The sequence below is a fragment of the Camelina sativa genome, chromosome 5, assembly GCF_030686135.1.
Source record: "Camelina sativa cultivar CO46 ecotype springtype chromosome 5, ASM3068613v1".
In the NCBI taxonomy this organism is placed as follows: Eukaryota; Viridiplantae; Streptophyta; class Magnoliopsida; order Brassicales; family Brassicaceae; genus Camelina; species Camelina sativa.
In genome coordinates this window covers 41,106,823-41,130,413 of record NC_141884.1, presented here as the reverse complement: position 1 = coordinate 41,130,413, position 23,591 = coordinate 41,106,823, and the positions used below count along the sequence as shown (strand labels likewise).

The window sequence follows — 23,591 nt, the reverse complement described above, 5'->3', positions numbered from 1 at the left end:
TGATCACAACCCCACCAAAAATGTACGATCCAACCAATACGTACGATCAAATATAGTTAAAATGCACGATGTACCTTTGCAATATGTTGATGTACCACATGATCACTCACTCATCTCAACAAATAATTGAGGTTTTAGTAGGAAATTCATTTTTATCTTGGTATGTCTCATGCGTCCGACCGCAAATTAATTATGCGTGAGAATTAAGGAAGCAACCTAACGAGTTTGGTCGTACGTATATTAGATAGATGTAATATTATACTTTATATTTTGTTTAGCAAAAAAACAAAAAAATTATCTTATTATATAAAGGACACATTATCCTTCCTGGAGTATCATGTAAGGAATGTGATGTGACCGGATTAGTTGCTTGACAAGTCCATCTTGAGTTCAGGGCATGTTTGATCCACTAAGACCATGTTTATCGGTGGGATATAAGGGGTTGTTAGTGGGGTTTTATGTATTTTTTGGAGAAAAAATAAATCAGAAAGAAATAAAAAACCGAAGAGATCTTCTTATATAGTAGATTTTCTTTGGGTGTAAGAGACGCCACATGTTGATGTTTGGTTGGACGAAAGTAAAATAGAGAAGGTGAAGATTGAGAACAAAAATTTTTTTTGGCCTGATCGTGTTCTTTCTCTTCCTCTCTCTCTCGCTCTCTGTCGCGAACCTCTCAATCTGAGGAGATTGAATCGGTCGGAATCGTTGGAGATGGAATGAGAGGAGTCTGAAGGAGATTGAACTTGGACGAGATTGAATTCGGAGTCTAATCAATCGGAGGAAATTGAATCAATCGGAGTTTTGCTCGCCGTTTTGAGTGGGAAAGCTTCCCCAACCAGTTCTGATATCAAGGATATTCTTAGATCATGTTCATTTCTTTTGTAGTCACTTTGAATTTTTAAGCATTCGATTTTTTTTTTTTAAATTGTAGGAGGACAATTCGAGTTTATACATGGTTACTCTAGTTAATGAGAGTTGTTGGTTTAACTACCAATCGCATATGTTTGCTACAAATGTGGAAGTTGTTTAAGTGAAAACTTACAAGGTAATTGAATAAGAGGCATTTGTTGTTGTGTGGTTTAGTTAGTTCATGTATGCTTTTAAAGGATCAGAGAGGGATTTAGTTAGGGATGATTGTAATTGGGGGTGGTTTTAATTGATTGATTGAATGTGGTTTTGTTGTTGTGTTTGATTTTTTGCAGTTAGTGCTGATACAGAGGACTCTCAGATTGAGCTTTTGTTGAAGGAAGTGAAAGGAAAAGACTTAACTGAGCTAATTGCTGCTGGAAGGGAGAAGCTTGCTTCAGTGCCGTCTGGTGGTCGTGGTGTTGCTATGGCTTCTGCTCCATCCGCTGGAGGAGGAGGCGGTGGTGCCCCTGCTGTTAAGGTTTGTTTGTTACTTCAACCAGATTTGTTATATTGTTTTGGAGATTCTTCATGACACACTGACTGGTTGTCTATTTTTATTATGTGTAGGAGGGATTCTGGTTTCATGGCGCCGAGAAAGACTACTTGATGCTTGCGTATTGGATCCACAAAGATTTCAAGAGAAGACAGGACGATTTCAAGGCCAAGGTTTTGGCGCCTGATCAACAAGGAAACTTGTACTACAACACCCGCGACTTACATTCGGGTCATTGACCTTCAACAGAGCAGTCCTCACAGATTCTAACGAAGCTGGTTTATTTGCTTCCTCTCTCTCTCTCTTTATGTAAGCATTTTGACTGACTCTTGAATCTATTTAGCCCTCAACCAAAAACATAAAAAGCCTTACAAATGAAAACATTTGCATTCAGTGCGATCCAAATGCAATACAATGGCTTTAGGTTACATACAAGATTCAAAGAAGCAGATTCGTTAGTGAATCCTATTGTTCAACAAACACAGTTGATCCTCTTTACACAGATTCAAACAAGCTGGTTTATTTGTCAACGCCTATTTATTTACCAAAACAAGATCCAAAATATTTTTGATTTTGCCACTATCTAAAGCAAATTAAACGCTTGCAAGATGATTTGGTGGAGAATATTTGGGCAAAATTTGGAGCAAATCAGTATTAAAATTAATCATTCTCTCTATTTATAAATTACACTTCTGTTGTAATATGTATTATTGTTTTTATTATGTTTTGTATGTTTGAAAATTAATTAAAATAGAATATTTTCTAATTTTAGAAAACCTTAAATGTTTACACATTTATATCACTTCTATTCTATTTAAAATTTTTAAATTTTAAAAAACAATATTTTCAAAAATAAGAGACCTAAAATAAGAACCTACCAATAAATGAGAAAATTTTATCTAAGAGATCATGAGTTCTTATATTCCAAACAGTACACAATTAATTCATAAAAAAATTATGAACTCCCCTTACTCAAACCCACCGACCGATAAACATGCTCTAAGGCACTAACCACAATAGTATAATCAAATTATACGAAGATGGTGTTCAGGGCATTTTCCATATTGTCAGAAGAAGAGAAATTTGTTGTATGTGTTTTTTTGTTTTCTTTTTCTTCTCTTTTAAGTTTTAACATCATAACAAATTATTCCCACAAAATTTCAAATCCACCAAATCAAACTGTATATTTCATCTAGAGTTTTTTTGTTTTTTCTTTTCAGACCATCTACACTGGTAGATTCTCTTACCATTACTTTTATTAAAAAAACAATAAAAGAAAGAGAAAGAAGAAAAAAAGGGGGAAACGTTTTTTCCCATAGTGACTTGAGAATCGGTTCTCATAACAAATAAGGCAGATGTTATTTGCTTATTGGGACAGCTAATAAATAAATAAATAATAATAATTTGTAAAAAAATAATTTCTTTTATTTAGTTACGTCTTCAAGGGTTTAGTTATTCCTCTTAACACTTCTTTTATTTACTCTCTGTTTTTTTTTTTATTGGTTCCTTACGGTGCTTTCTTCTTCTTCGTCTTGCAGGTGTTTTGGAAGCTAATTATATACTCTTCTCCTGGCTACGTCTTCAAGCTTTCTCACGGGTTTTGTTAACATGTGATCATTTTTTTTTGGTTTTATAGTTGTTTCACTTCACTCTATCGTTTTGGTATCAATAATACTCAGGTGTGGTTGGAGGAGAGGTGTCTGATCTACACTTTACTAAATTAGGTGGCTGGAGAGGAAGACCCGAGGTGTTTCTTGGCGGTTTTGCTAACAGTGTTAAAAGTAATTCATCATCACTTTCACATGTGCTACAAAGATTTACTGAAAGTCAAAAAGAGAAGGTAATTAAATAGGACGGTGCTTCTATTGTTGAAATAAGAAGTGGTGGTTGTTATGTTTGTCAACAAAAGTGGGCTGCAAGCTTCCTATAAATAGAGAGAGATCAAGCGAGAGCAAATCATCCCATAGCATCCAATATAATAAAGAGAAGTTGCAATACTAAGCAACATATAAATAAGAGAGTGTGTGAGGTTTGGAAAAATAACGAGTGGTGTGAGATTTGAGTGTTTTTACTATAAGTTATAAACTTTGTATTGTGAGTGATTTACAAATAAATATAAGAGTGTTTTATTTAGTTGGCTTATATATTTGTGGTTAATTTATAAATTGTGTATTTACAAGATACCAATTATACTTTAACCCAATATTAAACCGATTAATTTCTCAACATTTGGTATCAGAGCGAAGTCGATCCGACCAACTCTAATATATATTTGTTTAGTTGTTATTTGGAAGCTTTTGGTAAAATCATGACGGATTTTACTACCTCTATTGAGAAGCTCAATAACAACAATTATGGGTCATGGAGTACTCGCATGAAGTTTTATTTGCTCGGACAAGATTTATGGGATATCGTTAACGGAGCTGAGACGACACCACCAAGAGAAGCAAGAAGCACAGATACAACTTCCGACACCTCAACCTCAACACCGGTACGACAAGATGCTGCACCTCAAAGACCAACGAGTGATCATGACGCCTTAAAGAAGTGGAAGGTCAAGGCTGGTAAAGCCATGTATGCTTTAACCGTGGCTGTAGAAGAAGATTTTCTACAACGGATTAAAGATGCCCGAACACCAAAAGAAGCTTGGGACATATTGACGGCAATCTTTGCGAAGAAGAATGACGCAAAATTACAAAGGCTTGAGAATGAGCTTTTGTCTATCTCCCAGAAGAATATGACCGTGAGTCAATATTTTTCAAAAGTGAAGTCTCTTTGTGATGAGATTTCTAAACTAGATCCTGAAAATTCTATTACTCAGACAAGAATGAAAAGAATTATCATTCATGGTCTGAAGCCAGAATACAAGAGTATTATTACGGCAACTCGGGGCTGGGCTACCGAGCCAACTTTAGCAGATCTAGAGAATTTGCTAATGAATGAGGAGGATCTAGATAAACCCACACTTAGCCGACCAACCAATGGTGAAGAGACAGCTTTATTCACCAATAAGAGAAATGACCAAGGTTATGGTTATGGTCGTGGTCGAGGACGTGGTCGAGGTCGCGGTCGAGGACGCGGACGTGGTACCGGGAGATTCAACGGACAAGAACGAGATGCTCAAGGAAACCATGAGAGAAGTTTCCAATCAGGGGGAGCTCGAGGAGCTCAAAATAATCAAGGTGGTCAGAATCGATGGCAACAAAATAATAATGAAAGTGATGCATGTTACCATTGTGGCAAGAAGGGACATTATGCAAGAAATTGTTGGTCAAAGAAAGTTGAAGGAAATGCTGCCACAAGTTCAAAGAATGAAGGACATGGAGAAGAAGATTGGGAGTTTGAAACTTCTTTCTTTGCGGAGGAAGTGGATCTTGATGATGGAAGAGAGGAAGACTCAATAAAAGAATTTGCACTCACCGCTGTATGCGATCACTCAGTCGACTACAAAAATGATTGGATCGTTGACTCTGGGTGTTCAAATCATATGACAGGAGATGTGTCAAAATTAGTGAACATCACAAAATACAATGGAGATCGTGTTATTATAACAGCTGATAACACACAATTGCCAATAGCCCATGTTGGTGAGACAAATCTACCACAAAAGAATGGACATGAAGAAATTCAACTTCGAAATGTTTACCATGTCCCAGGAATGAAGAAGAACCTGTTATCCGTACCCCAACTCACAAGTGCAGGCAACTACGTACTGTTTGGTCCAGAAGATGTGAAGGTGTATCGAGAATTAAAAATTATTGGCACACCGTTCATAGAAGGACCAAAAATGAGGGCTATTTATGTGATGTCAGTAGAAGAAGCCTATGTTGAAAAAACGAGGAGAAGTGACACTGGCGACTTGTGGCATGCACGACTCGGACATGTCAATTACAGCAAATTAAAGATTATGATGCAGAAGTCGATGTTGAAGGGACTCCCACAACTTGAGATGAACCATGAGATTGTGTGCGCAGGATGCCAATATGGTAAGGCACATCAATTGCCTTACAAGGATTCAAATTTTAAAGCTAAGGAGCCGTTGGAGCTGGTTCATTCAGATTTGCTGGGAAAAATCAAACAACCATCAACACGTGGTTATCAATATTTGATAACCTTTATTGATGATTTTTCAAGATACGTATGGGTTTATTTTCTAAAGCATAAAGATGAGGCTTTAGAAAAATTTAAAGAATTCAAGACCACAGTAGAACGTGAGCTCGGTAAAACGATCAAGTGCCTACGCACTGATAATGGAGGAGAATACACTTCAAACGAGTTTAACAACTACCTTAAGGAGGTTAATATTCGGAGACAACTCACTTGTGCAAAAACTCCACAACAAAATGGAGTAGCCGAAAGAAAGAATCGCCACCTCGCAGAAATTTGTCGAAGTCTTCTGCACGCTAAGAACGTTGATACAAGATTTTGGGCAGAATGCATGAAGACGGGTGTTTATATCACCAATAGGCTGCCACAACCAAGATTGGAGTTTGTTTCACCATTTCAGAAGTTATATGATGTGAAACCAACGGTCAGTTACTTTCGAGTATTTGGATGTGTGTGCTATGTTTTTATTGCCGATGAAGATCGCAGTAAATTTGACAAGAAGGCCATTCGCTGCATTTTTGTGGGATACGACGAACAAAAGAAAGGCTGGAGATGTTGTGATCCCAATACAAACAAGATATATGTCTCACGAAATGTTGTATTCGATGAGGCATCTTCGTGGTGGGCAAACAAGGTAGCTTTACCAGATACGCATGAGTTGCAAGAAAAATTACAAACGAAGTTACAACTAGAATCGTCTCCTGGCAATGAAGACACAGAAGAACAGTTACCGTCACCTCAATCGAACGTTGGATCCAAGTCAAGAAGCCCTTGGAAAACAGGTGTTCATGAAACACCAAATGAAGTGGAGACCACTCAACAAGAAGAACAACAAGTGGAGCCAGTACAACCTCAACTACGAAGGTCTATAAGAGAAAGACGTAAAAATCCAAAGTACATAAATGCTGCGTATGCTGAAGTTAAAGAGCCAACTACATTCGAAGAAGCGTCAAGGAATCCAGAATGGAGAAAAGCTATGGAAGAAGAAATTTTGGCACTAAAACAAAATCAAACTTGGAATTTAGTGCCTAAACCGGAAGGTGTTAAACCAATATCCTGCAAATGGGTTTACAAGCTGAAAACTCTTCCAGACGGTACAATCGAACGATACAAGGCCCGATTAGTTGTACGTGGATTTTCTCAAGAGTATGGTATAGACTATGATGAGACATTTAGTCCAGTGGCAAAGATAACCACAGTTCGTGTGCTACTAGCACTAGCCGCAAGTAAGTCATGGAATTTATGGCAGATGGATGTGAAGAACGCTTTTCTAAATGGAGAACTTGATCGTGAAATTTATATTGATCAACCCCAAGGATTCGTAAATCACGAAAAACCAGAGTATGTGTGCAAATTAAAGAAGGCTTTGTATGGTTTAAAGCAGGCGCCTAGAGCATGGTACGGGAAGATTGCGGAGTTTTTAGTCCAAAGTGGTTATCATGTTGCCCCATCAGATTCGAGTCTGTTCGTGAAGATTCAAGGAGAAAAATTATCAATTATTCTTGTATATGTCGATGATATAATCATCACCGGAGATGACACGGGCGAGATTCAAAGGACAAGGGAAAACTTGTTTGTTCGATTTCAAATGAAAGAACTTGGTGAATTAAATCACTTCCTAGGATTGGAAGTTGAAAGAACAAAAGACGGCATATTTCTTGGTCAACAGAAATATGCAAGAGATCTCATTCAGAAGTTTGGGTTAGCTGAGTGTAAACCAATCACTACACCAATGGAGCCAAATTTGAAGTTGTGTGCCTATGATGGAAAAGACTTGGATGATACAACAATGTATCGACAAATCGTAGGTAGTCTTATCTATCTTACTCTTTCTAGACCCGACATAACTTTCGCTGTAGGCGTTGTTAGCAGGTTCATGCAGAAACCGAAGAAACCACACCTTGAAGCAGTTAAAAGAATCTTGAGATATATCAAAGGCACGATTGATTGGGGACTCCTTTACAAGAAAGGAGTACAAAGTAAGCTCAATGGTTATTGCGATGCTGACTATGCTGGAGATCATGACACTCGGAGGTCAACTACTGGATATGTATTTAACCTTGGTTCTGGAGCTATATCATGGTGCAGTAAGAGACAACCTACCGTTTCTCTTTCAACCACAGAAGCAGAATATAGAGCAGGAGCAATGGCAACACAAGAATGTGCTTGGTTGACTCAACTCATGAAAGATTTAAACCAACCGATAGAAGATGGAGTTCCATTACACTGTGACAACCTGTCAGCAGTTCGTTTAGCCGAAAATCCTGTTTTTCATGCTCGAACAAAACATGTGGAGGTACATTATCATTTCTTGCGAGAAAAGGTACTTCAAGGAGATATTGTCATGAAACCAATCAAGACACAAGATCAGGTTGCAGACATCTTTACAAAAAGCTTATCTGCATCTAAGGTTATCGGATTTCGAATGTTACTTGGAATGACTACACGCACAAGGAAAGTTGATAATGAGGGGGAGTGTTAAAAGTAATTCATCATCACTTTCACATGTGCTACAAAGATTTACTGAAAGTCAAAAAGAGAAGGTAATTAAATAGGACGGTGCTTCTATTGTTGAAATAAGAAGTGGTGGTTGTTATGTTTGTCAACAAAAGTGGGCTGCAAGCTTCCTATAAATAGAGAGAGATCAAGCGAGAGCAAATCATCCCATAGCATCCAATATAATAAAGAGAAGTTGCAATACTAAGCAACATATAAATAAGAGAGTGTGTGAGGTTTGGAAAAATAACGAGTGGTGTGAGATTTGAGTGTTTTTACTATAAGTTATAAACTTTGTATTGTGAGTGATTTACAAATAAATATAAGAGTGTTTTATTTAGTTGGCTTATATATTTGTGGTTAATTTATAAATTGTGTATTTACAAGATACCAATTATACTTTAACCCAATATTAAACCGATTAATTTCTCAACAAACAGGTGATGCGTTTTGGTCTTTGTTGTTGGTTTCACGATCTATCATTTTGGTTTCAGTAGTACCTACTTATCATTTTGTTAAGTTGTTGTCTTCTTTTTATTTTTGCAGAGCAAACTATAGAAGAGGTACAACATAACATCTTTGAAAGGTAAAGTGCTCTTCTTCTCTTTTCTATTTTTTTCGTTATGATTGATGCATGTGACTATGGAAGAGGTACAACATAACATTGTGGGATATTATTAATTCTTGATTATAATGCAGGAAAAGGGTGTGTGTTTACTTACGACGCTGTTGGATCATATATATGAGGGAGTTGGATACGGTGCTCAAGGTTCTGGCTCCACACTCATCATGCATTTCTTTGACAACCAGCTCAAGTCTCTCTTCTTCTGCTACCTAAACAGGTTTGTCTTCGTTTCGTGCTTTGGCTTTACGCATTATGGTTTAGCATAAAAATGAATAATTCAGGTTTTTGGTTTTCTGAATCTTGTAATCTCTTTTACAGGTCAAGGACCCCTCTGTAGCCTAACGTTGATGCTCATAGCGGAGTGCTGCTGAACCATGCGCCTTGTTTTGCTGAATCTTGGTTATAGTTAATAGAGTGACCTTTCTTTCAAATATAGATACTACACTGCTTTTTGGCTGTTTCTAAGCTTTATGAAGTGTTTGGGGCCTCCTATTCTAATTGTGCTGGGAAAGGTACTACTATTTACATTACCAATCATTATCATAAATCTATTGCAGCTTTAGTCATGAAATTGTCTCTTTGTCACAGATAGATAAAGGCATGAAAGACGTGAAGAAACTTTTGAATCCCACAGAAGTGTTACTAGTTGTTGATGCCATGACTGGACTAGAAGCCGCAGGTACGCTGTTTGTATTCTACATTTGTCATGAAGATTCCAAACATCCTTGAATAGTTTCAGAACTGGACCTGTATTAGTCATATACTAAGATGAGCTTCTGTACTTCGTACAGCTCTGGTGGCACCAATCAATGTAGCGATAGAAATTACAGGAGCCATTTTGACAAAGCGAGATGGTGATTCAAGAGGTGGTGCTGCTTTGAGTGTCAAGGAGGTTTGTGTTCTTCTACTCTGATCAATTATGTTATAGAAAGTTACTTAATTAACGTTTTACATTGATTGGGTGTCTATAGGTATCGGTTCTGTAAATCAATACTCCCTGATGCCCTCCTTGTTTCAGGTTGGTGTGGCGGTTTATACAGCAGGGACTGATGTAAAACCTGCAGATCTAACTAAAGTAGAGTAGTGTCTATGTATTTATCATGGATGCTGCAGGGAGGCTTCAGGTAATCTTTTGTTTTTGAGTCATTGTATCATAAATCTATTGCAGCTTTAGTAATGAAATTGACTCTCTGTGACAGATAGATAAAGGCATGATGGACGAATTAAAAGACGTGAAGAAATTTCTAAATCCCACAGAAGTGTTACCAGTTGTTGATGCCTTGACTGGACAAGAAGCTGGCAGGTACGCTGTTAGTATTCTATATCTGTCATGAAAACGAATTAGTTTCAGAATGGGACCTGTATCAGTCATATACTAAGATGAGCTTCTGTACATCTACAGATCTGGTGATGTTGAAGTTTTGCTCTTGTATTATACCAGAAGCCATTGCTTCAAATACAAGCTTGGTAGAGAATAAAACAGAGAATGAAAAAGTGGAAAACTTCTCAATTATTCTCAACGATTTGGCCGTACAACATTACACACAATTATATAGAGTGCTACGGTCGTAACCGTTCGTTTAGTAACCGAACAAACGCAACTATCTAACATGCACCCTTTAATATGCATACACATATCTAAGTATATCTTGAACATGTAGCATATGACCGAACTCAGTTATCACTAACAGATGACACCATCCAATGTAGAGACAGGAATCACAGGAGCCATTTTGACAAAGCTAGATGGTGATTCAAGAGGTGCTGCTGCTTTGAGTGTCAAGGAGGTTTGTGTTCTTCTTCTTTGATCAGTTATGTCATAGAAAGTTACTTGATCAACGTTTTATGTTGATAGTTTACTCTTTAATTGGGTGTCGATAGGTATCAGGAAAACCAATTAAACTGGTAGGACGTGGAGAGCGAATGAAGGATCTTAAACCCTTTTATCCAATTCGAATGGGAGATGTGCTTTCATTTGTATAGAAGGCAACATAAGTTGTAAGTTCTTTTTCAGTAAAGTTACTATCAAAACTTTTTTTTTCTCTTCCCCTCACTCTCTCTCTACACTGAATTCTTCTTCATCTGTCTTTATTGATGCGTCAAGAAGATACTGAAGATCTACAGAAGAAGATAATGAGTGCAAAGTTCTGACATCAACGATTTTGCTCTCTCAACAACTAAAACAGATTGTGGAAGCTTCAGGAATTGCTGGTAAGCATGTCAATGTAGATTCTCAGGTTTGGTTTATTTTCAGTGTTTTTTTTAACATCACGTTCTAGTTTTTTGCTTGATTGATCTTATCTAAGTATTTTGCGAGTCTGCTTTAGGTATGTTAATTCTGTTCTTCTCTCTTCCTTCTTTTCACTTGGATTTTCAGATTTACTAACTAATGCTAACCAGCATACGTTACACGATAATTTAAACTTTCTCATGCATACATTCTTACCAATATGCCAATATCTTCCCTTATTTAGCTTTAAGCAGTGTTTTTTAAAATTATAAATGATCAGGAACCCATGGTGTCGTCGACAACACCAGTTATGATGACATGAACTATGCTTTGTTTGCTCTTGTGTGCAGGTAAATAATGACTATGCTTTCCCCTTTTTCACAATTCATTAAGCACAAGTATTAAAATCTATTTATGTTTAGCATCAGTGGAGATGATGACTTGCTAAAGCTCATGACCATTTATGGTTTCTGGTATGAAGATTTGTTATTTGTCTTGTGTTGCATATGTTTCCCTGCTCCCTTTTTCATAAGGCCTCTTGTTTTTCTTTGTTTTCCATCCCAGAGGTTTCTTGCCATGATCTCATCTCACTTTGATGGTTGCTGCAGTAGCACTTGGGATTAAGAAAACAGAGGTTTCTGATTGTTGTCACAGGTAATTTTTCACTTATTATTATAATATTTTGATAATGACTCTTGAGTGTTGTTCTCATGCTTTCTTCTCCTCTGCAGCTGCTGTCAGTGACTACAAACAGCATCCCCAGCCTCTCAAAACTTGAATGATGAATACATCTGGAGGTACAGGTTTGCACCACTGTAAATTTTCTTCCCAATCCATCGCGTGTAAGTTCAGTTTCATGTTTGATTTTCTTGTTTACATTATAATTAGAGAATAATTTGATAAAATGTACACTCACTCACCGTCTCTTCTCTTTTGTCTTCGAATTGATATATTAGGGTTTCCATGGTCGTTTCTTCTTCAACGAGCAAGTTAAAGTATACAAATTCTAGGGTTTATTTTCTTAATTAAGTTAAGACATCTTCTCTTGTCTTGTCTTCTAACTCTTGAGTATCTCGTTTGATGAATTTGCAGAAGGATATGGTGCCAAGTGAGGATCGGAGGACGTTGCTTGTTTGTTTTCGGAGTTGGTGTTTCTTCTTCTGATTTGACCGACGGCCAAGTACAGGTTTTAAAAATTCTAGGGTTTCTCTTTTAAGTTGTTTATTGATTCAGACTTGAATATTAACTATTTGGTTTCTTCTTATTATGTATACGTGCAGGTCAGAGAGATGGATTGAAGAATGAAGAAGATGAAGAAGACTCGAGACTAATTAAGTTAACTCTGTTCTTCTCTGTTTCTTCTTTTTACTTAGATTTTGAGATTTACCAAGTTATACTAACCTACCTGCTTCTGATGCTGTTTTCTCTTTCTCGTTTCAGCTGATTTTCTCTTTCTCTATATATATGGTGGTTCACTTCCTTCCCATTACTGTTAAGGATGTTGCTGAATTATGGACCCAAACGATGGCAAAGGAATTCTCTTCTTATTGCTTTGTAAGTCATCTCAAAGTTTTACTCTTTTCGTTATCTTCTGCTACAAGCTTATCTCTATCCTCTAACCAATACTCCCTTTTTTGTGTTTGTTTTGAACAACAAGGTGGTGCTACTGAAGTGTGAGGGATTATGACCTAAACCATGGATACTCCTCTTCTTGCTTTGTAAGTGATCTCAAATTCCTCTATGTTTCTCTTTTCTGTGTCCTGTTTCAAGTTCATCCTTGGCTACCCATTGATCCTTTTTTTCTTTGTTGAACAACAAGGTGCTACTGAAGTGGAACTGGACAAGGCCACAAAATTCAACGCGGTGCTTTTTAACGGGGTTGTTTGTTTCTTTTTGGTTTAACAGGTGTGTGCGTGTTCCAACTTTCATCTGAGTAGTTTGCTTTACTCAGGCAAGTCGATCTATTACTCACAAGCACTCTATATGTTTGCTTCAGTAGTCCCCATCCATAAGTGAGACTGAGACTCTTTTGTTTTTGTTGTTGCAGCTTCTCTAGATGATGGAGATATACTTATGGTGGTTCACTTCCTTCCCATTACTGTTAAGGATGATGCTGAATTATGGACCCAAACGTTGGAAAGGACATCCTCTTCTTATTGCTCTGTAAGCCATCTCAAAGTTTTACTCGTTTCTTTATGTTCTTCTGTTACAAGCTTATCTCTATCCTCTAACCAATACTCCTTTTCTTTTTTTTTTGGTGAACAACAAGGTGCTACTGAAGTTTTAGGATTATGACCATGGAATATCCCTCTTCTTGCTCAGACGCCTATCTGCTTTTCTTATCTTTGTCATGTTTAAACTCTTCTGTCTCTCGCAGGTGCTTTTGGAAGCGTGGCTTTCGACTCTGAAATCTCAACTTTTTCTAGGGTTTGATCTCTAAATTGATTTCTAAATTCTAGGGTTTTTTTTCTTTTTCTTCAGTCGAATTCCTTTTATTTACTCATAGTTCTATTATTGTTAATCCAGATTGATTGTGGAGGATAACTATACTATGGATCGATCGGCGATTGAGGAGGAGGGTACTAAGATCTTCTCGTGTTTTATTCATCCTTGTCACTTTGTTTGATTTTAACGATTTTTTTTTTTTGGGTCTCACTCTCTCTCTCTCTTTGTTGCAGGTCTTCTTTTGGAATTACTCCTGAACAGCAAGCTTTGTCAAAGGATGGATCACGACTAGCAGCAATATGAAGTGGGTAAGTTTGCAGCTATGAGCTGAGACTTGCTTATTATATATGTCTTGTTACTTTGTTTCTTATCGCTTGTCTCTAGCTAACTTTTGGTATGCATGTTTCTTTTTTTTTTTGTTGCATCAGCCTCAAGGATTGTCAAATTTTCTCTAGAGTAGCAGAGAAAGGCATCAGTGGAGATGATGATGATGATGATGATGATGACTTGCTAAAGCGCAAGACCTTTTGTAGTTTCTGGTACTAAGATCTCTCGGTGATGGTTTGATTCTGAAGTATTCTTTTTGTTTGTTTTCCTTATCTCCCATATTTATTCTCTTTTTCGATATAGTGAAACAACTGTTGATATGGCCTTTTTGTTTTCCTCTCAGGAGTTGAAAAACCAACGACCATCAATATGGAGGGACGGGTAAGTCATTGGCTTTAGGTAAGTTAACTCTGTTCTTCTCTCTTTCTTCTTTTTACATGGATTTTGAGATTTACCAAGTTATACTACTAACCTGCTTCTGATGCTGTTTTCTCTTTCTAGTTTCAGCTGGTATGTTGCCGGGCTCTTGGATTGCCACTAGAGCAGCCAAAGAGTGTAAACATGGAGAGGTTGCATGTCCTCCAAAAGGTGAAACTTCGTGGGTCTCTTTAAGCTCGTCTCTAAACCACCAAGGTTTTTACATCTTACACAACGATGATCAGATCCTATTGGGGTTTGTTTCAGGAGTCAAGAGAGACGACCACAAATCTATGATACTGTTAATCTTCTGGAGAGTGTTGGGGTGAGATTTGTTTCTCCACTTTTATAAGTCTCTTTAAATCTCCCTTGTTATTATGTTTGTTTAGTAACGAGTTTGTCTAATTTTTGGTTTTAACAAGAAGAATCAGTATACCTGCAGGTCAGAGATGGATTGAAGAACGAAGAAGAAGACTCATGCTGCTTAAGGTAAGTTAAATATGTTCTTCTCTCTTTCTTCTTTTCACTTATTTTCAGATTTACTAACTAATACTAACCACCATACACAGACAGCTTTAGTGATCCTAATTATTAGAGGTATTTTATAATATTTGGTCTCACTTCACTTCACTTCTTCTGATTCTTGGATGCCTTTTTTTTTGCAGTTACTGTACGTGGGCTCCCATCATCTGCTCCACGGCAACATTTGAAGGTCTGATTGACAAGTAATGTTTTGCTGGTCTTGTTTTTGTCTTTCTGATATGAAATCCATTTTTTTTGCAGGATCATTTGCGGAGAGCTTGTGATGTGTGCTTTGCTCAGGTCACTCGAGACAGGTTTTGGAAAGGAGATACTTTGAAGAATGAATGAATGATGATGTTTCAGACTGTGGTATTTTTATTCGGGTTTATATTTCAGTTGTTGCGAACTGGCTATATAGTTTTAATCTAATTATGTATATGTTGTGCAGGTCAGGGAGATGGATTGAAGGATGAAGAAGAATACTCATGTCTGCTTTATCTCAGAGAGATGGATTGAAGAATGAAGAAGATCACTTAAGCAGACTGCTTCATAGCAAGATTTGAAGGTCTGATTGCCAACTAACGTTTTGCTGCATCTTTTTGGTTTCTACTACTCCCTTGTCTTGTTTTTGTCTTTCTTTTATGAAGTCCGTTATATGCAGGATCATATGCGGAGAGCTTGTGATGTGTGCTTTGCTGAGGTCATTAAGTATGTGGTTAGTTAACTCTGTTCTTCTCTCTTGCTTCTTTTCACTTGGATTTTGAGAATTACTAAGTTACTTACCAGCATACAGAGACAGCTTCAGTGATCTTAATGGAAGTTATAAGTTATTCCTCAAATTATGGACACCAGTCTTATCATTAGCACTTATTCAGGCTTTGGGCTGTGGCTGTTTTGATTCAGACTTGAAAATTAACAATGGTTCTTCCAATTCTATATATGTGCAGATCGGAGATGGTTTGAAGAAATGAAGAAGAATCTATAGGAAGCTGGTGATGTGTGCTTTGCTGAGGTCACTCGAGACTGTGATGGTACGTTAATTTAAACTTTCTCATGCATACTTTCTTACCAATATCTTCCTTTTTTAGCTTTGAGCAGTTTTCTTTTTCTCATATGACTATTTTAAATTATATGATCAGGAACCCATGGTGTCGTCTACTACACCAATTATGATGACATGAAGTATGCTCTGTTTGCTCTGGTGTGCAGGTAAATAATGACTATGCTTTCCCTTTTTCACAGTTCAATGAGCACGAGTAGTAAATTAAATCTATGCTATATTTTTGTCACCAGGCTCATCCATTGGATTCACATACATCATTTGTGTGATTTCATTCTCTTGTGCAGACTGTCCGTTTTAAAAATGAGAAATGCCCTCGACCAATGTGCTACAAGTGAGCCCTTCCTTGCAACAGTGTTTTTTATCTTCTTCTTATACTGTATAAGCTTCATGTCGTGGTCTAACAACTTTCTGCTTTTTAGGGCATACGGAAGTGGAAAGGAAGACATCCCAAATTATGATGTCCCCCGATTTGAGATGATTCTGTTGGAAGCTGGTAATGTGTGCTTCATGGCAAGATTTGAAGGTCTGATTGCCAACTAATGTTTTGATGCAACTTTTTTGTTTTTACTACTCCCTTGTCTTGTTTTTGTCTTTCTGATATGGAAATCCATTTTTTTGCAGGATCATATGCGGAGAGCTGGTGATGTGTGCTTTGCCGAGGCCCCTCGAGACAGGTTTTGAGTCTTCCTCCTTGTGCGCTCACATTCTCCCCATCCATAAGTTGTGAACCTAATCCATTGCTATTCTTTTCTCTACTTCATTCTTGTTGAATGTATTCTTGTTCTATTCTTCAGGGACACGATATTCTCATGGCAACAATGCTCAACGGAGCAGCCATCATGGATGGTGCACTACTTTTAATCGCTGCAAATGAGACCTGTCCGCAACCACAAACGTCTGAACATCTTGCTGCCGTTAAGATTATACAACTTAAGCATATCATAATGCTTCAGAACAAGATTGATCTCATTCAAGAGAACTCATTCAAGAGAACGTTACCATTAATCAGCACAAGGCAATCCAGCAATACGTCCTTGTGGAAAATTCTTTCTATGATATTGTGGTGGGTGATGTCATACCTCTCAACATTTGAAATCAGGTGGGTCATCTGTTCTCTCCGTATCATCTTGTTTTTGTCCATACCACCGTGTGTGTAATCGAAGTTAAAATTTATCTTTAGGTTCCGGCGGATGGAGTGCTACCTTGATGAGTCTAGCTTGACTGGAGAGAGCAAAATGGTGTGTTTTCTTGTTTCCTATCACAGTGAAATCGTTGACTAAAGTTGCCTGCAACTATCACTTCGTTTGTTTTTTCCCAGAGGTAAGTTTCAAGCTTTTAGAGAAGTTCTTTAACATTGCTCATGGGATTTTATTTGCTCATGGGCGGTAGTGGATTAGAGTTGTCTGGTTCATCAACAGAAAAGGCCACTCTTGGCTGGGAAATTAAGGTTGAATATTTGAGTTTTATTGTTTTCAAATTCCAACGCAGTTTTATACTTAGGAGTGGAAGAAAGAATGATTCGTATGTTTCCTCTCCTTCAGCTGTGGATGAATTTTCGAGACAACCAGGTCGCAGTCTTCTATGCTTCATGCTTTTCCGCTTAAGTCAGAGAAGACATGTGGTGGTGTTGCTGTAAAAAACGGTAAATATCTGCTTCTATATACTAAAATTATTTTTAGTGGTATACTCTGTAGTCAAAGATAACATCTATGCACAATTCAGCTTTTTTTTTTTCTTTTTCTTTTTTCAATATTACTTTTCAGGCTGATTGTGAAATTCATGTTCACTGGATAGGAGCTTCTGAAATTGTCCTGGCATCTTGCATAAGCTACATCGATGAATGGCACCAGTGACTGAAGACAAAGGTTTGTGAAAAGTCTAATTTATTAATTCTTTGAAAGCTGGTGTACATGTATGAATCTGTGATATTTAGCCTAATCCAATTTCTTTGATGTTCCCAGGCATTGGTTTCAACAATGGAATTGAAGAGATGACTGTAAGAACCTTACGATGTGTTGCACTGGCCTTTAAAGAACGTTGGAGGCTGAAAGGTCCCAACAGGCGAAGAGCTCTCAAAGTGGGTACTCCCGGAGGATGACCTTATTGTACTAACTATAGTAGGCACAAAGGTGAGGATTGATTTGGTTTATGCTTTATCCGGAGATTAGTCAAATGTACAATTCTTGGTTATTGTGGCTCTCGTCCTTTTGAGATCACTTTTACCGTTTCACATTGCATAGTACTCCATTTTTAGGCACATTTGTTTAGATCAGACAACAACCATACATGTCATGTCCTGCAATATACTTGGGAGAGTTTCTGATCGAAATGTTTGAAATGTGCTCAGGATCCATTTAGACCAGGAGTCAAAGATGTGTCAAAATGCTTCTGTCAAGGTACTTATTTCATTCGATTATATTATTTTAAACGGCCAGAAAGGCCAATGACGAAAATTTATTGTTTAGCTTGTTAATAACACTTCTTGATATATGTAGATGTTCAGGTCCCGAGGTCCGTATGGTGATTGGTGACAATGTCCAATTTGCCATGGCTATTGCACCAGAGGCTCATCTATTCCGTTTTAAGAATGAATTTGAGAGTAACATTGCCATTAGATTAAAGCTTGGATATGCAAATGCCAAGATTTACTAATGCGAGGATCCTATACCAATGTGCTACAAGTGAGTCCTTCCTTGCAACTGTGTTTTCTATCCTTTTCTTCTACTAAAAGAATTGTGTCGAGGTCTAACAACTTTCTATATTTTAGGGCCTATGGAAGTGGAAAGGAAGAAGCCCCAAATTGTGATGTCCCCGGATTTGAGAACTTGAAAATGAAACTGTTGAGGCATGCTATCGTCCCCGTCTCAGCAACTGAAATACAAAATCAATGGTGTGTGCGCTTCTCCTCCCTTTAACGCGGTCTCCCCAATCAGGTGAAATTGAAAGCTCATTAACATTTGGGTTTTGGTTTGCTATATATATTAGCAAAATGGATGGCTAGTTTTAAGATAAGATTAATATATCCGTTCATTGGAACATGATTCCGATCAAGTAATAAAAGTATGCTTAGAAATTATTCAGTGGGTCGTAGTTAAATGTAGCAGACAGATCATATGACAGCAGCTGAGACAGGATAAAAAACTTGGTGAGAATTTGAGAATTAGGGTTCTCTTTGTCTTCTAATTTATGAATATGGTTTCCATGGCGTTTCTTCTTCTTCTTCTTCTTCTTCTTCTTCTTCTTCTTCTTCTTCAACTTTCTCTCATCTGATTTGATCGACCAACTAAAGGTAATACAAATTCTAGGGTTTACTTTTTGTTAAGACCTCATTCTCTTGTCGACATTCTAACTCTTTGAGTATCTCGGTTGATGAATTTATTTGCAGGAAGATATTGGTGCCAAGTGATGATCGGAGGAGCCGGGATGTTGGCGTTTCTTCTTCTGATTTGACCGACCGCCAAGTACAGGTTTCATAAATTATAGGTTTTTTTTTTCTTTTCTTTTTGGTTGGTTGTAATCTAATTCTGGTATATGTCGTGCAGGTCAGCGAGATGGATTGAAGAAGAATACTCAAGTCTGCTTTATCTCTGATAGATGGATTGAAGAGTGAGAAGAAGAAGACTTAAGCAGTCTGCTTAAGGTAAGTTAACTCGGTTCTTTTCTCTTTCTTGCTTCTTTTCACTTGGATTTTCGGTTTTGTACTAACTTATACTAACCAGCATACACACATACATCTTCAGTGATCCTAATGGAAGTTATAAGAAGACACTCTGAATTCTGAGGTTTGTGTTACTTGCTCTTAGATGAAGTTGGTAATTTGATAATATTTGGTCTCACTTTACTTCTTCTGATTCTTGGATGCTTTTTTTTTCTTTGCAGTTACTGTTCGTGGGCTCCCATCATCTCTTCCATGGCAACATTCGAAGGTCTGATTGACAACTAATGTTTTGCTGCAACATTTTGGTTTCTACTCCCTTGTCTTGTTTTTTCTTTCTGATATGAAATCCACTTTTTACCATTTGTTATGATCATCTTCATCTTCATCTCGTTCGTTATACTCAGTTTTGAATTCTAATTTGAATTTCATGTTATTTTTACTTGTCCTTTCTTGTTTAATTTGTTGATTTAAATTTTGTGGAGGATGCTATGAATTGATTGATCGGTGATGAGGCTTTTTGATTGAACTGCGTCTGGCTGTTATAAACCCAATTACTCTTTACTGTAAATCTCTCTTGTTGTGTTTAGTAAGTAACGAGTTTGATCTAATTTTAGGTTTTAACAAGAAGAGCTAAGAATCAGTATACGTGGAAAGGTCTTGGCTGCAGCTTTGAAGGAGCTACAAGTGAGTTTTTTTCGTTTCTCTTTTATGTTATTGATTCAGCCTTGATAATTTAACTGTATGGTTTTAATCTAATTCTGTATATGTGCAGATCAGAGAGATGGATTGAAGAATGAAGTAGAAGACTCAAGTCTGCTTTAGGTAAGTTAATTCTGTTCTTCTCTCTTTCTTCTTTTCACTTGGATTTTCAGATTTACTAACTAATACTAACCAGCATACATTACACACACATGTACGAGAATTTAAACTTTCTCATGCATACATTCTTACTCTTCCCTTTTTTAGCTTTGAGCAGTGTTTTTTAAAATTATATGATCAGGAACCCATGGTGTCGTCGACAACAACAGTTATGATGACATGAAGTATGCTTTGTTTACTCTTGTGTGCAGGCAAATAATGACTATGCTTTCCCCTTTTTCATAATAAACACTTTTATTCATTGAGTATTAAAATCTATGCTATATTTTTGTCACCAGAGGCTCATCCATTGGACTCACATCACATACATCATTTGTGTGATTTCATTCTCTTGCGCAGACTGTCCGTTTTAAGAATGAGAAATGCCCTAGACCAATGTGCTATACAAGTGATTCCTTCCTTGCAACAATGTTTTTCTTGTCTTCTTCTACTGTATATGCTTCCTGTCGTGGTCTGCTTTTTTAGGGCCTATGGAAGTTAAAAAGAAGACACCCCAAATTGTGATGTCCCCGAATTTGAGATTCTATAGGAAGCTCGTGATGTGTGCTTCATGGCAAGATTGAAGGTCTGATTGCTAACTAATGATTTGCTGCAACATTTTGGTTTCTACTCTCTTGTCTTGTGATTTGATCTTGTTCTCACACTCTCTTGTCTTGTGATTTGATCTTGTTCTCACACTCTCTCTTACAGAAAAGCTTGAAGGAAGGAGATTATGATGGGATATTTTATGCTCTCTAGACATCAAAAACAAAATGTGAGGAGTTGCTTATGGTATGGATAGTTTAAAAAATATTTGATTATTTGGGATTTGATTCTCTCTGTTTCGTTGAGAATTTACCTAATTAGTATCATCATCAACTGTTCTGTTGTGTTCGTCTTCTAATTAAATTTTCGTCTCTGACGGCTCTTTTATATTTTTGGGCTCTGTATTATTTTTACTTGCCTCCTAAAAACTTGTGTATATCACTCACTGTGTTTTGTTTGTCCTTTATATTCTCTATGTAGGTCTTCTCTCTGCAATTGCTGGTTAGTTGGTTTTGTTTGATTGATCTTATCTCACCATTTTGCAGGATCTTACTGTTTTTGTTTGCAATGGGACCTGTGATAGCATATCGCAGGAAGACGCACACACAAGTTTCTTCTCCTCTGTGGTATTTGATCTTCTACTATATGTTCTTTTATGTTCTTCTGAGTTTGCAGGTGTAGCGAATGCTATTGTTTGATAATACTGGTATCTTACTCTTATGTCCTGAAGCGAATGTTATTTTTTACCGAATTGGAACTTAGGCTCTTGGTTGCTACTATTTGCAGGTGTAGAGCTACGTAGCATGAGGAATGGTTCCAGGTTCAAGGTTTTCTCGTTAGCTAGATCTTGATTGAGGTTAGTTAGACTCTAATTTCATAGTCTAATATTATTGAACTTCAGTTTTTTTTTTACCAATCACAAATATCATTCATACATAGTGATTAGATCATAGCATAGCATGTTCACATTCCGTCTTTGGTTCTGTTTATGCAAGATTTTTTTACCTTGCATAGAGATTTCAGTAATGCAGTGGGGTTGTTAAGTTCATCTTCTTTTTCCCACGTATCTTCAGGAATACATTCTTGTGCACAAGGCTCTATAGCATAATGCAAAGAAGCTGGCAGGTACGCTGTTTGTATTCTATATCTGTCATGAAAACGAATTAGTTTCAGAACGGGACCTGTATCAGTCATATACTAAGATGAGCTTCTTTACATCTACAGATCTGGTGACACCATCCAATGTAGAGACAGGAATCACAGGAGCCATTTTGACAAAGCTAGATGGTGATTCAAGAGGTGGTGCTGCTTTGAGTGTCAAGGAGGTTTGTGTTCTTCTTCTTTGATCAGTTATGTCATAGAAAGTTACTTAATCAACGTTTTATGTTGATAGTTTACTCTTTAATTGGGTGTCGATAGGTATCAGGAAAACCAATTAAACTGGTAGGACGTGGAGAGCGAATGAAGGATCTTGAACCCTTTTATCCAAATCGAATGGGAGATGTGCTTTCATTTGTATAGAAGGCAACATAAGTTGTAAGTTCTTTGTCAGTAAAATTACTATCAAAACTTTATTGTTCCCTTCCCCTCACTCTCTCTCTACACTGAATTCTTCTTCTTCATCTGTCTTTATTGATGCGTCGAGAAGATACTGAAGATTTACAGAAGAAGATAATGAGTGCAAAGTTCTGACATCAACGATTCTGCTCTCTCAACAACTAAAACAGATAAGCATGTCAATGTTGATTCTCAGGTTTGGTTTATTTTCAGTTTTTTTAACATCGCGTTCTAGTTTTTTGCTTGATTGATCTTATCTAAGTATTTTGCAGGATCTTACTGTTTTTGTTTGCAAAGAGACCTGTGATAGCATATCACGCGAAGGCGCACACACTAGTTTCGTCACCAGAGGCTTATCCATTGGACTCACATTTATATATATATCATTTGTGTGATTTCGTTCTCTTGTGCAGACTGTCCGTTTTAAGTATGAGAAATGCCCTCGACCAATGTGCTATACAAGTGAGTCCTTCCTTACAACAGTGTTTTTCTATCTTGTTCTACTGTATATGCTTCCTATTGTGGTCTAACAACTTTCTGCTTTTTTAAGAGGAGAATAAAGAAATAAATTATGATCAATTAGTAGAAGCGAAACTGAGCAGAGTTAGAACAGTGTCCCGAAACTAAAAAAATTGGTGAGAAACTGAGACCCTCTGACTTGGCAACGAAAATGAAACGATTGAGAAGTTGAGTTTCGTTTAACTTTCCACTCATGCTCCTTGCTCTTTTATATAAGTTGAGGTCGGGAAAACTAACCATGCATAGAAGCTAATGATGATGTTGTTTTATTTCAGGAACCATTGGACATGTCACTCATGGAATGTCCCCTGTTGTGAAAGTGTGACTGGTGTGCAGGTAAATAATGACTATGCTTTCCCTTTTTTCACAGTTCAATATAATAAGCACGAATATTAGTTTGTGCAGACTGTCCGTTTTAAGAATGAATTGGGGCTTAACATTACCATTGTGCTTGGATATGTAAATGCCAAGAATTCTAGGAATAAATGCCCTACACCAATGTGCTACAAGTCTTCTTCTTCTGTGCTTTTTGTTGATGTCTAACGACGTTTCTATTGTTCTAGGGCCTACGGATTGTGATGTCCCCGGATTTGAGAACTCCAAGATGAAACTGTGAAGTTAGTAGGTAGAGTTAGAACAGTGACCGAAAACAAAAGAAAATGGTGAGAAACTGAAGCCCTCTGACCATCACAGAGGGGTTCTGAACGTCGTCGTTAGTATTGTTTTTATTTTGTTTTCTCGTGTAAAGTATAAAAATAAAATCCCAAATCATATATGAAAAGAAAATAAAATTGAAACCCAGATTTTGTCAAAGACATT

At 37.2% G+C, this 23,591-nt stretch overlaps 2 protein-coding genes across 3 annotated transcripts; both read left to right on the top strand.

Annotated features, from left to right (window-relative positions):
* Window positions 1–548: 548 nt before the first annotated feature.
* On the top strand, window positions 549–23,585 carry LOC104788557 (signal recognition particle subunit SRP54, chloroplastic-like). Of its 2 annotated transcripts, XM_087452325.1 has the most exons (70): window positions 549–838; window positions 932–1,045; window positions 1,203–1,472; window positions 2,835–2,853; window positions 2,941–2,999; window positions 3,082–3,174; window positions 8,552–8,591; window positions 8,705–8,847; window positions 8,949–9,142; window positions 9,219–9,309; window positions 9,422–9,522; window positions 9,649–9,754; window positions 9,834–9,933; window positions 10,033–10,417; window positions 10,512–10,628; window positions 10,735–10,841; window positions 11,283–11,333; window positions 11,425–11,514; window positions 11,592–11,702; window positions 11,817–11,855; window positions 11,953–12,046; window positions 12,141–12,195; window positions 12,301–12,414; window positions 12,518–12,578; window positions 12,680–12,811; window positions 12,908–13,023; window positions 13,130–13,287; window positions 13,387–13,439; window positions 13,539–13,613; window positions 13,734–13,844; window positions 13,976–14,031; window positions 14,134–14,220; window positions 14,317–14,374; window positions 14,492–14,538; window positions 14,715–14,761; window positions 14,833–14,940; window positions 15,020–15,136; window positions 15,233–15,286; window positions 15,519–15,602; window positions 15,711–15,780; window positions 15,865–15,965; window positions 16,054–16,157; window positions 16,256–16,308; window positions 16,429–16,733; window positions 16,815–16,954; window positions 17,123–17,276; window positions 17,398–17,499; window positions 17,596–17,763; window positions 17,982–18,030; window positions 18,130–18,315; window positions 18,402–18,567; window positions 19,020–19,101; window positions 19,177–19,274; window positions 19,375–19,416; window positions 19,514–19,560; window positions 19,907–19,976; window positions 20,065–20,114; window positions 20,293–20,362; window positions 20,450–20,736; window positions 20,862–20,942; window positions 21,242–21,322; window positions 21,483–21,552; window positions 21,770–21,821; window positions 21,921–22,021; window positions 22,116–22,232; window positions 22,345–22,449; window positions 22,526–22,715; window positions 22,804–22,939; window positions 23,048–23,108; window positions 23,336–23,585. In XM_087452325.1, the coding sequence occupies exons 9-12, from the start codon at window positions 9,101–9,103 to the stop codon at window positions 9,712–9,714; spliced, it is 300 nt and encodes a 99-aa protein (XP_087308451.1). In that variant the 5' UTR covers window positions 549–838; window positions 932–1,045; window positions 1,203–1,472; window positions 2,835–2,853; window positions 2,941–2,999; window positions 3,082–3,174; window positions 8,552–8,591; window positions 8,705–8,847; window positions 8,949–9,100; the 3' UTR covers window positions 9,715–9,754; window positions 9,834–9,933; window positions 10,033–10,417; window positions 10,512–10,628; window positions 10,735–10,841; window positions 11,283–11,333; window positions 11,425–11,514; window positions 11,592–11,702; window positions 11,817–11,855; window positions 11,953–12,046; window positions 12,141–12,195; window positions 12,301–12,414; window positions 12,518–12,578; window positions 12,680–12,811; window positions 12,908–13,023; window positions 13,130–13,287; window positions 13,387–13,439; window positions 13,539–13,613; window positions 13,734–13,844; window positions 13,976–14,031; window positions 14,134–14,220; window positions 14,317–14,374; window positions 14,492–14,538; window positions 14,715–14,761; window positions 14,833–14,940; window positions 15,020–15,136; window positions 15,233–15,286; window positions 15,519–15,602; window positions 15,711–15,780; window positions 15,865–15,965; window positions 16,054–16,157; window positions 16,256–16,308; window positions 16,429–16,733; window positions 16,815–16,954; window positions 17,123–17,276; window positions 17,398–17,499; window positions 17,596–17,763; window positions 17,982–18,030; window positions 18,130–18,315; window positions 18,402–18,567; window positions 19,020–19,101; window positions 19,177–19,274; window positions 19,375–19,416; window positions 19,514–19,560; window positions 19,907–19,976; window positions 20,065–20,114; window positions 20,293–20,362; window positions 20,450–20,736; window positions 20,862–20,942; window positions 21,242–21,322; window positions 21,483–21,552; window positions 21,770–21,821; window positions 21,921–22,021; window positions 22,116–22,232; window positions 22,345–22,449; window positions 22,526–22,715; window positions 22,804–22,939; window positions 23,048–23,108; window positions 23,336–23,585. The 2 variants fall into 2 exon arrangements, with proteins under 2 accessions (XP_087308451.1, XP_087308452.1); XM_087452326.1 differs by lacking the exons at window positions 10,512–10,628; window positions 10,735–10,841; window positions 11,283–11,333; ... (51 more) ...; window positions 23,048–23,108; window positions 23,336–23,585 and having other exon boundaries at window positions 612–1,045; window positions 2,941–3,174; window positions 9,602–9,754; window positions 10,033–10,259.
* Window positions 1,091–1,834, top strand: LOC147945047 (uncharacterized). The gene is made up of 3 exons (XM_087512790.1): window positions 1,091–1,136; window positions 1,203–1,387; window positions 1,477–1,834. Exons 1-3 carry the CDS (start codon window positions 1,091–1,093, stop codon window positions 1,639–1,641), a joined length of 396 nt encoding a protein of 131 aa, XP_087368916.1. The 3' UTR covers window positions 1,642–1,834.
* Window positions 23,586–23,591: the final 6 nt, after the last annotated feature.

Coding starts and splice junctions, on each gene's coding strand:
- LOC147945047 (XM_087512790.1), top strand. CDS start 1,091: ATGTATGCTTTTAAAGGATCAGAGAGGGATTTAGTTAGGGATGATT. Junction 1,137..1,202: donor GGATTTAGTTAGGGATGATT/GTAATTGGGGGT, acceptor GATTTTTTGCAG/TTAGTGCTGATACAGAGGAC. Junction 1,388..1,476: donor GTGGTGCCCCTGCTGTTAAG/GTTTGTTTGTTA, acceptor TATTATGTGTAG/GAGGGATTCTGGTTTCATGG.
- LOC104788557 (XM_087452325.1), top strand. CDS start 9,101: ATGAAGTGTTTGGGGCCTCCTATTCTAATTGTGCTGGGAAAG. Junction 9,143..9,218: donor TTCTAATTGTGCTGGGAAAG/GTACTACTATTT, acceptor TCTTTGTCACAG/ATAGATAAAGGCATGAAAGA. Junction 9,523..9,648: donor CTGCTTTGAGTGTCAAGGAG/GTTTGTGTTCTT, acceptor TCCTTGTTTCAG/GTTGGTGTGGCGGTTTATAC.